Below are 14,559 nucleotides of genomic sequence, written 5' to 3' on the forward strand. Positions count from 1 at the left end.
TAGCTAGTGGAAAGCAGCCACATAGCACAGGGAGATCAGCTCAGTGCTTTGTGACCACCTAGAGGGGTGGGATAGGGAGGGTGGGAGGGAGACGTAAGAGGGAGGGGATATGGGGATATAAGTATACGTATAGCTGATTTACTTTGTTATACAGCAGAAACTAACACAACGATGTAAAGCAATTATACTCCAATAAAGATGTTAAAAAAAAAGAATTAATAGTGTTAAAATGTCCACACTACTCAAAGAAATATAGAGATTCAATGCAATCCCTATCAAAATTCCAATGGCATTTTTCATAGAAATAGAACAAACAATCCTAAGATTTTTATGGAACCACAAAAGACCCTGAATAGCTAAAGCAATCTTGAGAAAGAAGAGCAAAGGAGGCAGCATAATGCTCCCTAACTTCAGACTATATTACAAAGCTAAAGTAATCAAAACTGTATTTTATTTGTATAAAAACACATGAATAGATCAATGGAACAGAATAGAGAGCCCAGAAATAAACTCATGCATACATGGTCAATTAATTTATGATAAAAGAGCCAAAAATATACAAATGGAAAGGACAGTCTCTTCAAAAAATGGTGTTGGGAACACTGGACAGCCACATGCAAAAGAATGAAACTAGACCATTATCTTACACTGTACACAAAAATTAACTCAAATGGATTAAAGACTTGAGTGTAAGAACTGGAACCATAAAACTCCTAGAAGAAACATAAGCGGTCAGCTCCTTGACTCAGTTTTAGCAATGATTTTTTTAGATCTGACTCCAAAAGCAAAAGCAACAAAGCAAAAATAAACAAGTGGGTCTACGTCAAATCAAAAAGCCGCTGCAAAAAAAAAAAAAAAAAAAAAAAGCCTTTGCATCAACAAAATAAAAAGACAATGTACTGAATGGGAGAAAATATTTGCAAACATTAAGAGTCCTCATCACAAGGAAAAAAATTTGTAACTGCGTGATGATGGATGTTTAGACTTATTGTGGTGATCATTTTGTAATACATATATACACTGAATCATTATGTTATATACCTGAAACTAATATAATGTTATACGTCAGTTTTACCTCAATATTAAAAAAATGTAACCTGAATGCTTAAAAAATGATAATAACTAACTTGGAGTGCTTACTATTGAGGACTTTGAGAGGGCTTGAATAAATAGCACCCCTCTTTCCTGACCAAATTCTAAACTGAGGAATAAGACAAAAGGGTTGCAGTTAGTGGCCAAAATAGCACCTTTGTTACTTATAAAGGTAAGATGGGGGAATAGTTTTTTTCTATGAGCAAATGCTTTTCTCCAGGACAACACCTAAGGTGTGCAAGGCTCCAAAAATATTTTTGTTGGGTCCTTGTCTAGATAAATAATTTGATTAAAAATATATTATAAAACTCATGGACCCATGTGAGGTACTGTGATTCATCAATCAAGATTTAGAACCAATAATGAGAAAAGAAGATGTACTTACATATTTATTATCCATCAGTGCATGTGAATATTTTTCATTCTATGCAGGCACGATTTCTTCCCGTCCAGGTTCAGGAGCCATTTATTCATGTTCTTTATTATCATATGCAACGTTCCTGGCTAATTTCATATCGCCCATAAGGAGGAAATGATAGCAATAGCATTATTACTCATGAGGCCATGGCTTTCAGAACCTGTTTGTATTGAAACATAGGTCTTCTTGCCTCTACAGGTTCCTCCTTCTGTTATTTAATGCTGGTTACATCATTACTCCTGATGCCACTGTATGGCTCGAAGTGTGGCCTGTGGATACCGGCTTCCAAAGACTCCATCAAAGGTTGTTACTGTGCTTCATTGATGATGACCACATATGCAAGTCTTATCCAGAGTAGGCAGGAAAATGGGAACAATAATTCATCCTCTAGATACGTTAAATGTACTGTTCTGAATTTTATGGCATGAACAGAACAGCGTATCTTCCAACTACATCCTCTCTTGAACTGCTTAGGCTGCAATCACTTCATTCCTCGAATGTGATCTCTTTCCATGTAGACCTCTTCCACACCATCAACAGGGAGAAGGGGTGTCAGATGGCGGGAGAGAGCAGTTCCTTCCGCACAAGAAATGCTGATCCCTCCCTCATCCAGCACAGTTTAAGACCAACCTGTGAGAGCACCACGAGGTCACCACGACTGGAAGCAGGAGACACAGGAGGAAAGGGTCCCACTGGTGTGGTGGGGCAATGGTCTCCAGTGTCCTCAGAGGAGATGGCACTGCCACCCCAGAGACGACCTGCTGGGGGTGGGTGACTGCCCTGGGTGCCAGCGGTGGGAGTGGAACAGGATGAAGGACACCTGCTGGCCCCCACCTTAAGTGCCATAGAACAGGCGGCTTCAGTGACACAGGCCCACACATGCAGCTCAAGCCAAGACTGAACTTGCTCCCTTTCTGATGTGAGTGAGAGACACTGCGGATCAGCATGATTCTGGCGGCCTAATCTTGTCCACTTTTCAAAAGAAATATTGTTAGTCAGCGGGAGAAAGTTGCTGGCCAGCTCATGCTCCTGGGAGCAGAGCCGGCCACGGCTCATTGTGCCCACTTGCATGTAGAGGGTGAGGGAGCAAATGCCGGGTCTGGGGTTCACAGGGATACCTGCCCAGACGTCACGGCCTATCCAGCCAGACCCAGGCCCTGGAGGGGGACCAGGAACGCCTTGAGGAAGCAACGCCAAGGCGCAGGACCCTCACTTGCGGCAAAGCGCAGCGCTGCGCGTCTCACTAGGGAATCTGGGATTAGCCTGATGGCGCCGCCGTTACAGCGCTGGGCCAGAGCCAGTCTCGTACGAGAACTGCCCTCGGAAGGACAGAGGCGACTACTCACTTCCAAGAGATGAAGACAAGCTGAGACAAGCACGCCGGTTTACTCGCCCTAATTCTAACCGGATTAAGCCACTGCCCAGCAAATGAGAGCCAGAGAGGTTGGGAGTGTCCCAGCAGCGGAGTTCCCGCCCCATGGAGGGAAACATGGGGAGTGGGGAAAAAGTGTTCCGCCCTAAAAGTTATTAGGCGCCTGACCAGACTCAAGTATCACTGTACTGACTCAATCAACTCTCATGACCACCCTACAAGAGAAATACTATCTATTCCCTGATGTATAGATGAGGCAACACACGTGGAGGTCGAGTAAACTGCCCAAGATTTCGCAGCTGGTAAATGGTTGGATTTAGGATTTCAACTGAACCAGTCTGGCTGATGAAGGAAAGAAGTAAAAGAAGGAAGGGGAGGAGGGAAGGAGGGAGAGAAAAGAGTAGAAAAGGCTAGTGCCTCTCACCTCTGGAGTAACAAGCAGGATTGAGGTGTTTTTCTCTTCCCTTGTAACTTGGATTATGTAAATATTCCCTCATCTTCCCTCTTCTCAGGGTCAAGAAAGTCTGCACAGAACAACCTGAAATTTGTATTTCCATTTGAAAAGAAAAAATATTCTCCTTGGGTGCAATGAAGCTTATCCTCACTTCTGTGTACATCATCTCTTACTTTTAACACCAGAGAATGCTATTACTCAATTTACAAGACAGAGTGTTCCCTTCAATGTGATTTTTTTTTTTTTTTACCCAGCAGGTTTCCTACTTCAGGACCACGAAGCAATCACCAGTTCCTAGGGATGATTAATCAGTGTTATCCTTAAAAAGCTCAAAATTTCACCCTGTACTTTCATTGTAATAAAGGGCTTCCTGCAAAGCAAGCTGAGTGAAACGCAAAGGCAGGCTAGGCTCCAGTCTAGAAGAGATGAAATGCACCTCACCTCCTGCCTGGAGCGGAAGAAACACTGCTTCCCATGCATGAGGCCTTCCACAGTCTTTCCAGGGAGGAACTACGGTGGAAAACAGGCCAGAGGTTAGAGGTAGAATTTTCTGCAGAGGGAGTTAACCAGAGAAGGATAAACTAATTCCTTTAAGACATGTCTTCCTGAATGCAGTGCAGTTCAGCTTTTACAGTGATTTGAGAGCAGAGCATTACAATAGCGCAGTCTCTTAAAGCTCGCAGGGTAGGAAGCTTATCTAGCTGCTGGGCTGAACAGCTGTGGCACATCCCGCAGTGAACAGAGAGGGTTGTGGTGGTGGGGGGGGGGGGGGGCGCGCAGGGCGTAGTGAGGTAGAACTGGGAGCAAGCACGGCTCTCAGCCCCTAAGCCACCCCTCCCATACTGGAGCTGGACATACCTTCCCAGTCGTGGCACTCTCTCTCTCTGACCCTGGATTCAACTGTACTTCCTCCAGCAAACTGATCAGAGTTGACAAGTTAGGCAAAGCCTATTTATGATCCTTGATGGTGGGAGATATATGTGGTTTTAGAAGGGCCTCTGAGAATGAATCAGGCAGTGGAGGTTGAAGTCAAAACAACTTTCCCAGGGACACGGCCCTTTTTTGAGGAAAAGGAACGACTACTATACATAAATATACATATGAGCATTTTTTTTGTCAATGTGGTAAAATGTTAATAGTTCTTAAGTTGTCAAATCCACTGCAGACAGATAATGGGTATATAGGGATTTGCTATATGTTCTTTTAATTTCTCGGGTATTTTTGCAATGTTATTAAAATTTATTTTTTAAACTCGTGACATTTGTATTTTAAATCCCCTTAGAAGTTTAACGTTTGTGCTCTGCAAGAGCACGGAACACCTATTGCGAAATTCCCGCAGGTGCTGGAAGCCAGAGAACCACTGACATTGCTTTTATATTTTGTCTCATTCTAGCTCCCCGCTCTGCCACTCTGTTTTCTCTCTCTCTCTCTCTCTCCCCCACTACCTCCTCACCCCAAGTCTTTCCTAACTTAAAAAGGTCCAAAAATGGAAGAATAAAAAGAGGAATTCACAAGCAAAAGTCTTCATCTGCTTATTTGTCATTATTTTCTCACTTTGTCTGCTGGCAGATGAGGACCTACGCACGGAGCAGGTTTGGAGGTAAATACAACCTATTTCTGATCTAATCTTGCTGCTGCCCTGACTCACCAGAGGATGACACTGGGCCAGAAAGTAAGAGAAGTTTGGGGCATGGTCAGGAGACGTGCCTTCAAGTCCTAGCTCCAGCATTTTCTGGTTGTACGATCATGGGCAAGCTGCTGCTTCCTCCTTAGGCGAGATAATATGTTGGTGATTTAATTGTTAAGTTTTCATTGATTCTAAGCACAGCAGTCTATGAATACTAAAGCACCTTCTGCCAAGTTGCTTGGGCAAGGCTCTCCCAGCTTCCTGTGGTATCCGTAACTGGAGATGATGAGGCCATGGGTACTCATTAACCAAAAGGATTAGCTATCTGGGGCAGAGACTAATTAGGACAGAACAAGACCATGTGGAGTAGATTTAGGGTGAAGAATAGCAGGGACTTGACATTTATCCCCATTCAATCACAACCTGCTTTCTACCCAGGGCTTACCGGTGTGAAACATAACAGGCTTCCTTGACCACATTATTGTTCTTACTTAGAGATGTGGGTAATGGTCACTGGTACTGTGGGGACCACAGGGACTGACAAGAGAATGATTGAGGCAGAATTCTCTCTGCAGTGGATTGGAAAGTAACATAAACTTCTGCAGCTGCTGAGATCTTTTGCTTTCTTCAGGTAGGGGACTAAAGCAATTTAATATGTTTAGGCTCCTCTCAGCCTCTTTGGGCTGATTGATAAAGGTAATTACCAACTTCAGAGTAGTTTTTGGTCCAAATGTTAGGTTAGGCTATTGAACTTGCAGGTCAGTCTGTGAGAACTATCAGTGCTGAAGCTGAAATTTACTTCATTTATTCTTACCTTGTGGGTTAACTCACTTGCCTATGCAGGATGCAACAGAACAAAGCAGTGAAGAGCACTGGAGTGGAATCCTGACTCCCCTACTTACTAGCTGTGTGACCATTGGCAGCTACTTAACCTTTCGATGCCCTTTGGAGATTAGAAGTCTACATCTAAAAAGTTTTGTTAGGATTAACTAAGATAATGCATGTAAAACTACCTACAAACGTTCCTGGCATACAGTATGCACTCAATAAACGTTAGCTAATTTACTGTCCTATGACATCTTTCTGCACCTCTTCTGTTCCTTATAACCTGAGTTCTTTTTCAACTAAAGACTCACTCAAATTCTCTGCAGTAATGGCTTGTGTATGTGTTACTGTCATGGATGCCTTTTTTTTTTTTTTTTTTTTTTGAGGTACGCGGGCCTCTCACTGCTGTGACCTCTCCCCCTGCGGAGCACGGGTTCCGGACACGGGCCCAGCCGCTCCGCGGCATGTGGGAACTTCCCGGACCGGGGCACGAACCCGTGTCCCCTGCATCGGCAGGCGGACTCTCAACCACTGCGCCACCAGGGAAGCCCACGGATGCCCATTTTGGTGTGAGGAGCAGATGGGGATGAAAAGTAAGGAGCTATGACTGCTTCTCCGTTCTAGTGTCCACAGTAACGAGGCTCCGCTTCCTGCCCTCCACTGCAGTAGCCTTCCTTCCCAATCCACTCTCGCATATCTTCTCCCACTTGTAGTTTCTAGTTGCTCTTACTTTCTGCTGCCTCATCGCTTCAGCATGATCGTGGCTACTCACAACTTTACTCCCTCCTCGTACAACCCTTTTGCTGAATTCATCTCTCATTTCCTACTGGGAATTGCCTATTTCCCAACCAAAATAGGCAAATTTAGTGAGAGGACCTGCTGGCCTGTGTAACCTTTAGCCCTTGGCCACTGGCCAACCTCTGAATGGATGGGCCTTGAGTCTGATGCCCCCACCAGTCAAATCAGCTGTGGCTGGGGTGAGTGGGATTTCTTGACCTGCAGTATCCCATCCCTTTAAGCAGGGTCTACAGGCGTTGGGAGACAATTCATGGGTTTCTTGTGTTTCTCATGTCTTCTGAGCAAGAGGCATTGACAGCTTTGCTCTGTACTGGAGTCTGTATAGAAAAATCCTAGAAAACAGATATATATTATCCCTCCCTCATCCCCCCAGGTCAGAGGACAGATTTGTTTCCTGACCAAGATAACATATAATGTGTGTCTTTCTCCAGGTCAAGGTTAGGCAGGCTTACCAGCAGTCCCTTTATAAGACTAGGGTTTCCTAAGCTCGAGTTTTCTCATCTGTGCTACAGACTCACTGTGTGTCCAGCGTCCACCTGGGCCAAGCTCTGCATTGTCCGTGAGGGACATGGGGGCAACGGGAACTGTTTAGGCGATTATGTAGCTCATGCTGCCCACTGTACCATGAGAAATAAAACCCTTTGTCTCTGATCCAGGGGTCCCATAGATTCAGCTAGAATCTATGAAATGTGTTAGCTTACAAGCAGGGTAAACTCTCAGACCCTCGGCAGCTCTGGACAATGAGAAGGGATGCTTCAAGTACGGTGGCCATGGCAGGCACCATCTAATGCAGCCTTCTACTCTGCTTCCTCTTTATAAAGTGTCACCTACAAAAGGATTAAATAAGCTCTAGGGGCTTCTCCAGGACCTGATTTGGGGGAGAAAAATGCGTTATACAGCAGTGGGGGTGGCGAGGAGACAGGAACCCAAAGGATTGTGCGGCATTTCTGCCCTCCCTGAGTGAGCCTTGGCATGCGTAGGTGTGGCACCTCTGTGTAGCATGGTGCTGCTGCTGAGTCAGGCAGGGGCTGTGCTAGCACGACCGTGCATCGGCATAGCGTTTAGTGCCCTTGCTGCCCAGTTCATTCGGCTTCTATGGTGATCACAGTGTAGCAAACTTGACAGTGGTGCTTACTCCTTGTCCAGACCTTAGTAAGACAGTTTTCAGGGTACGTTAGCCCTGGTTCTCCAGCATGGTTACAAAAGCCAGCAGGAAAGCAATGTCTCAGAATTGCCTGCTTTATGTTCCATTTTCTGGGGAAAAACACACTGGATGCTTATGTGTAAATGCCTTAGAGCACAGGGAGTAGGAAGCAAAGGTAATAATACAACACAAATAAGGTGAAACACTGTTAAGTTTTGCTTCTCTCCATTATGGCCAGCCCCATCTCTGGAAAAAAAATATATCTTTCCAAATTCTCTGGTTGTGAGATATCATGACCTGCTGGGGGCCGTAGGGCATATAACCTCCTAAGAGATCTTCAACCTATAAATACAGTAACACAGCTATAGATCATTGGGGAATGGGGGTAGCTGCCGGTAGCTAGTCACCTTGGGGGGCTCGGCAAGTGTTATTCTTTCTCCCTGCTTTGGTTTTTTCTTGTTTGGATAATCACAGGCACCCTCCAGGCCAAGAAGAACTCCTTCCCATACAGTGAATCCAGCTGCTTTGGGAAGAAACGTGTAATAGAGTCTCCTCAATACAGGGAACACTCCAGGAGGCCAGGGAGTTTGATGATCTTGTTAACAGTTGTGCTAGATTAGGCACTTGATAAACATTTGTTAAACAGATAGCAGCTCAGCACATGGAGTTGATTTGTTGGCTTTGATAAAAGTGTTGTGTCCACAGATTCAGGGAGGACGCCAGCCTGATATGTTTATTATTTTATAAGACAACTAATTTTTATTAAAAAATTTAAGCATCTTCCTTCAGGTGCTCTTTACTCATTTAGACTGGGCTATAACCCCGGTTCACTTGTGAGTCATCATCATCCAATCTAGGCTAGAGCTTGCTTTCCAGACAAGGTTGATTTTGTAAGCTCCCCAATTCCTGTCCTCATCTGTCTTAAATGTGAATTTAAACTAAAATAAAAACTCTGACATTCTTTAGTGGCACCAAACCTAGGGTACTGCAATACCAGGGTTGAAGGATCCTTGCTCCAGGTCAGGAGGAGGAATTGTTTGTGGAGGCCAAAGGCCGATCACAATGGTGGTACATAGTGAAGCCCCTTATAATAATCTTTGCAACACTTGAGGTCTTTTAACAAGAAAATGGAAATAGAATAGACAAGAGAACTAAGGCATAGCTTAAATGCCTGGAAAGAATTTAAAATACCATTTAAGGACTGAAATCAAAAGGAAACCCTGTGTCAAATGTTTGTTTCTAATGATGAAGCAGTCTGGGGGTAAGTTCTCCACTCTGAGTGATTGCAACTGAGGGCAAATGTCCATGGCTTCTGAAGGAAGAAATCCAGAGACTTTTGGAAAGGGTAGGGCTAGTTGCTTATAGACAGATATCTGCATTAGTAAGGTCTCATTGGTTGAAGAGACAAGAGGATGCCACACACCTCTCAGGCCAGAGAGAGTTTCCGCAGAATAATTTAAGGATCCCAAATAGTACGGCCAAGGTAGGAAGTTCTCATCTGATCTTAATGGTGACTAAGAAACTTCACTAAGTAGGACATTATAACTTTGGTCAGCAGTATACTACTTAAGGCAAAAATGTCTCTCTATAACAATTTAGCAAAATAATACAAAAAGGAAAAACTAACAAAATATTTTTCAGAATTTTAAAGACCCCCCACTTTTCCCATTTTTAAAACTCAGACTACATTTCAAACAACTTAGTAAATATTAACGTTGATCACATAGGTTGTTCCTACCCAGGAAGGTGGCATGAACTACACAGAACCCTCAGGCTCTTGTTTAAGAACCAGGACTCAATGTTTTCATTTGTAAAAGTTGGGGCAATATAAACTACGCTGCAGATTCATTATGAAGATCAGCTAAAACAGAAAGCCTAACACAATGTCTAATATTTAGCACTTCATAAATGGGAACTATTCTTATAATGTAAAAATGCATTTTTCTCAGTGAATCTTATTAAGAATTGCTGCTTTATAATCAAAGGAAAAGAAATAATGGTGGCTTGCATAATTTCTCTTACTGACAGTGAATGGCTAAGAGGTATTATTTTTCCAAAAAAAATAAGACAAAGACCTCCCCTCTCTAATATTTACTAAAAAACTGCATATTGATTATAAACTAAGAATACAAAATGGAATAAACTGCCACATCCAGGCATGCAGCCTTTTAGTAAAACTGACATTAATTACATTTTATTTCTTTTGATTTAAGTTTCCATGTCAGATTCTTTCCGCTCCTGAGAGGTGATTAAGATGCTTTTTTATTCCCCATGACTTTGCACATCAACAAAGAACACTTTTTTCAAACCTTTACCCATGCACAAACAGGAGTACTCAACCTTTAATTTAGTCTTTATAGAGAAAACAGCAGAGTGATTAAGTGATTTGTCAAGGTCATGTTACTTCAAATATCATTAATTTTTGAGAGGAAAAAAAGTAGATTCCAAAAATTAGAAAAATGAGGTTGACATTGATCACTTATCGAATTCTAGAGAAGATGAACAGATGGCATGTGAGCAGTTAGAAAAGGAGGTTGTATGGTTTCACTAAGAGTGAAGCATTTCCAGCTAACTTCATTTGTTTTCTTGATTTAACATACTAGCAGATTAGGCTACTTCCATAGTGCTTGTCGACCAAACAGGACAAAATTTCTTACTGTGTCCTTTTAGGAACCATGAAGAAACAAAAGCACTTAAGTGACTGGTAGTTGCTTCAACAACTGTACCCAGAGTACTGACTGGTGGATCAAAGTCATCTAGAGGGCAGTCTACAGTGGCATTCTGAAGAGGGTCTGTATTTCATCCTGTTCTATTCAGTATTTATCAGTAACTTGGACAAAGCCACTAAACACCAAAGGCATACTTCATCAAAATTGGGACTGATGCAGGATGAGAGAAGAATCAGAATTCATATGGACCTTTACAAGTTAAATTTAGTAAGGATGAATGTAGTCCAATTAGGTTAAGAAGAAATTGTGTAAGTAATTATTAGGAACAGACTTGGCTTACCAGCAATACCTTGAAGTTTAGCAAGAGACAACAACGTGATACGCTTGCCTCATAATGATGGTAATGATAATAATATCAACATATACGAGTCATAACAGTCATATGAGAGTCACTGTGATGTTGGCAATAATGCTTCTGGACCTTGCTCTAGTCAGAGGAACTGTGTTTAGTTCTGAGCAACACATTTTAAGTTAGGGATGGAAATAGCCAATGCCAGCCTGGTCTAGAATAGATATCATGCAAGATCTGAGAAGTGTGAAGCCTGAGGGAAGACAGGAAGAGGTGGTCACACAGAAGAGACAGGACTTTTCTGCCTAGCTTCACATATGTGCTATTTATAGGAACATTTGGGTGATACTTTTCTAACGAAATCCAACCCTTGTAGGGGTGCTGAGTGGCTCCAACTCTGGAAGTCCATCAACCACTTCTGTACAGCTGAGGTCTCTGTTAGGGTTTTCCTTCTTAGATCACAGTTAAAGGAGTGTAAAATCACATGCTCAGGAGCCTATTCCAGACTTCCTTAGTAGCTGTGTACTTTGCTATAAACACTAAATCCTCCAGGGGGTTACATTATAGAAGTGATAAGACTACACAATTAAATATTAGAAATGACCACTGAGTATATCCTGTTTATTGTTTATGATTTACACGAAAAATGATGGATTGGGGTTGTAGAACAATAAACCAATCATTACGTTTAGACCTGGGCTCTTGAAAAACTTGCATTCCATTTTAACAGTTCACATATATTTAACAGTTTATATATAAATGCAGATCACAAATAAGAGTTAGTTAGCTTAGAGATAAACAATTAACACGAAAGAAAACCACATAGATCTACCTTTAAATATCAGCATTCAAATTACAAGGAAGAAGACGTTTAAAAAAATAAAATTATTAGGTCAAGTCACTTAACATATAATAGAGAAATAAGAGAAACAATACTTTTATCAATATTTATATTTCTAACTTACCTTCATATATTCTTTACTTTTTCAAAAGGAGCCAAGACGTGATCAAACAATATTTAGGTGTCCTAACTTGTCATCCTCGGCTTATATCAGCTTGTTACAATGAAAATTCTAAAACCTCAATTTTCTTTTTAAAAGAATTTTTAAGCCAATTCTTATTCAACTTTTCTCCTTCATAGCAGCTGTTTACAGATAGTAGGGAGCCAAGAATGAAGGGCAGAAACAGATGGAAAGCAAAATGTACAACAGCTATCTTAAGTTCAGCTCTCAACACTGCTGGTTGAATTTGGAACCAAAACCTCTTAACAACTGGCAGATAATAGTTAAATCTTAACAGCCAAAGAAGAAATATTTTCTTTGGGACAGCTGCTATCTAGGAAGAGAAAACCAAGGTCCCTTTACACTGCCTAAATATAATGTGTGTGGCTTATTACAGAGAAATCTGTAACAACGTCAGTTTAACCACTAAGTGTCACAACTGATCATAATTATTTAAAGGAAACAAACAACAATAAAAATCACACTAGTCACAAATTTCCACAATATACACATGAGAATTAATTTTAATTTGATTTGACTCCTTGACACTAACTGATCATCAATGAAATACGGTATGGAAAGATCACAGAGTAGAAAACAAGCAAAGATTAGTTTATACAACAGTGGCTATATACATCAGAAGAAAAACATGCTACCTAATGCAACATTAAGGCTTGAATGTAAGCATTTCCAAAGTCACAGAAGCCCCAAAGAACCCCTAAATTACAAAGTCACCACATTACATGCATGCAATGTTCAGTTTTGTTTTACCCATAAAAGGATACACAGTATTTTGCTGTAAGTACCAGACACATTTACAATATATGCAAAAATTAGAATGCAAGTGTTATGTTCCTTATATTTAAGCCTCAAATGTGCCAACAGTGAAAATTCATTTATTTTTAAGAATGAAGAAAAGAGGTGGAATATAAATATGCAGAGGAATTACACAAATAAAATGTAATTTTGCATTTGGGAAGTCATATAAACATTCTTTTTATGTGTCTAAACTAAATCATCATTGTACTACTTGGATGGAGGTACACTCACTATGTGTTTTACTATTTTACTTGCTCAAATGTGGCATTCTAACACCCATCATTCTCTAGTGTTGATACCTAATCACATCCGTAAATTAAATATTATGTCCATGTTGATACATACTTGCTTACTAGGTGTGATCACCTAAACAGAAAGCTGTGCACTCTTAGTTTGGTTACATGATTACAAAGATGACCCTGTGGGTCAAATTTCTCATTAAAAAAAAAGTAAAGTAAGGAAAGCTGATTTCCTCACTTTTGTAAAAGCTTGTGAACAGATCTCTTTCAAAGGATAAATGTGAGGTCAGCATCTTCTTTTCTCTTTTAGAGAAAGGAAATTAAGAACGGAACCTGTTCAGTTCTGTTCATACAGTCACTAGGCAATCATACAATCTATTCCTTTTTCACCCATGGCTTAATTTGAAACTACTTGTTTTTATTTTAGTTCCAGGTGAATAATTTTCCCAAAATAAATTAGTGTAAAGAAACAAAGGCTGATAATGTAGTATGACTAATCCTTGTTCAACAATATTTTAAAATAATAAATTATAACATAGTAAGGTTTAGATATGTTGTAAAAAGGTATGGCCAAATCTGTCCTGGACCCCATCAGTTTTATGCTTTATACAAGAGAGCACAATTAATCTTCTAGTTTTTTAAGGATTCAGATTTTCCTTCGGGATACAACAGAATGAGTGTTTTAAAACACTTTACGCTTGTTTTCAGACTTTCCAAAATATTTCAGAGCCAAAATTACCTTTAACTATATCCAGTGTTTATTACACAAATGTGCCATGAGTGTTCTGGACCTTCAAGTATAATTTTAACCAAATAGAAAGGACTTCATAAGGCCATCTAATTCATCTCACTGTACCAAGCACTGAGCACATGAGATTGTTCATATGCTTTACTAACCTTACTTTAAGCACATCCACCATTTCAAATAAAATAACTTATTTTACTACCTAACCATTTCAAGGAGATTACATTTAAGATTTTGTGATGCTCTAGCCAGAAGTTTTGTTTGGCATTCTAAAAAGTCCTAATTTTAAACAAAGATGAAAGAGTAAGTTATCTTCTTATAAAACCACTCAGTATTATGAACCAAGAGGTTTTGATGAAGCAAAAGCAAAGGGACCAATGAAAAAGCATGCTTTAGAATTCTTTTTTATTTCCAACGAAACCAAATTTTACTACTGTTGTGATCACAATCTTCACATTTGACGCAAATAGGAAAACTTAATTATAATCACTTAGTGGCAGTACTTCAGACAAAACCAATAATGTGTGCCACACAGATGATTATTTCTTCTGGATAAAGTTAATCAATAAGCTTGATATTACAATTAATAACATATTAAACTAAAGAAAATGAATGCACTACTTCAACATTCAGCTTGAAAATGTTTAGTACTTTCTGCAAACCTAAATTTAGTTTAGAAAGGTTAATATCCTCTTTCTAAACTATGGCATAGACTATATATAGCATTTTAAATATATTTATATATAATTATTTGCACATCATATTTTAGAAGGATCTGCAGATTTACTTTGATAGACCGATCTCATTCAAGTGTTCAGGCTTAGGGGGCTTCTGCAGTACTGTCGGTTGCAGGTGGGGCATCATGATCAGGCTCAGAGGAAGCAGCTGCAGGTGTTTCCATCACAGCAGGTGGGAAATGACGGCGGCACACAGGGCACGTCCCTGACTGGGGGGAGAAAAAAACAAGTTCACAGCCAATGGAAAGATCTTAACTGCTACAAAGTATC

General features: G+C 40.6%; 1 protein-coding gene across 1 annotated transcript in view; it reads right to left on the reverse strand.

Annotated features, from left to right (window-relative positions):
- Positions 1-13,940: 13,940 nt before the first annotated feature.
- Positions 13,941-14,559, reverse strand: part of PJA2 (praja ring finger ubiquitin ligase 2) — a 76,299-nt gene continuing 75,680 nt past the window's right edge. The window contains exon 10 of the mRNA XM_065874205.1: positions 13,941-14,498. Within this exon, the coding sequence (XP_065730277.1) occupies positions 14,373-14,498 (126 nt within the window). The 3' untranslated portion in view covers positions 13,941-14,372. The remainder of the gene's footprint in view (positions 14,499-14,559) is intronic.

The sequence above is a fragment of the Phocoena phocoena genome, chromosome 3 (genome assembly GCF_963924675.1).
Source record: "Phocoena phocoena chromosome 3, mPhoPho1.1, whole genome shotgun sequence".
In the NCBI taxonomy this organism is placed as follows: domain Eukaryota; kingdom Metazoa; phylum Chordata; class Mammalia; order Artiodactyla; family Phocoenidae; genus Phocoena; species Phocoena phocoena.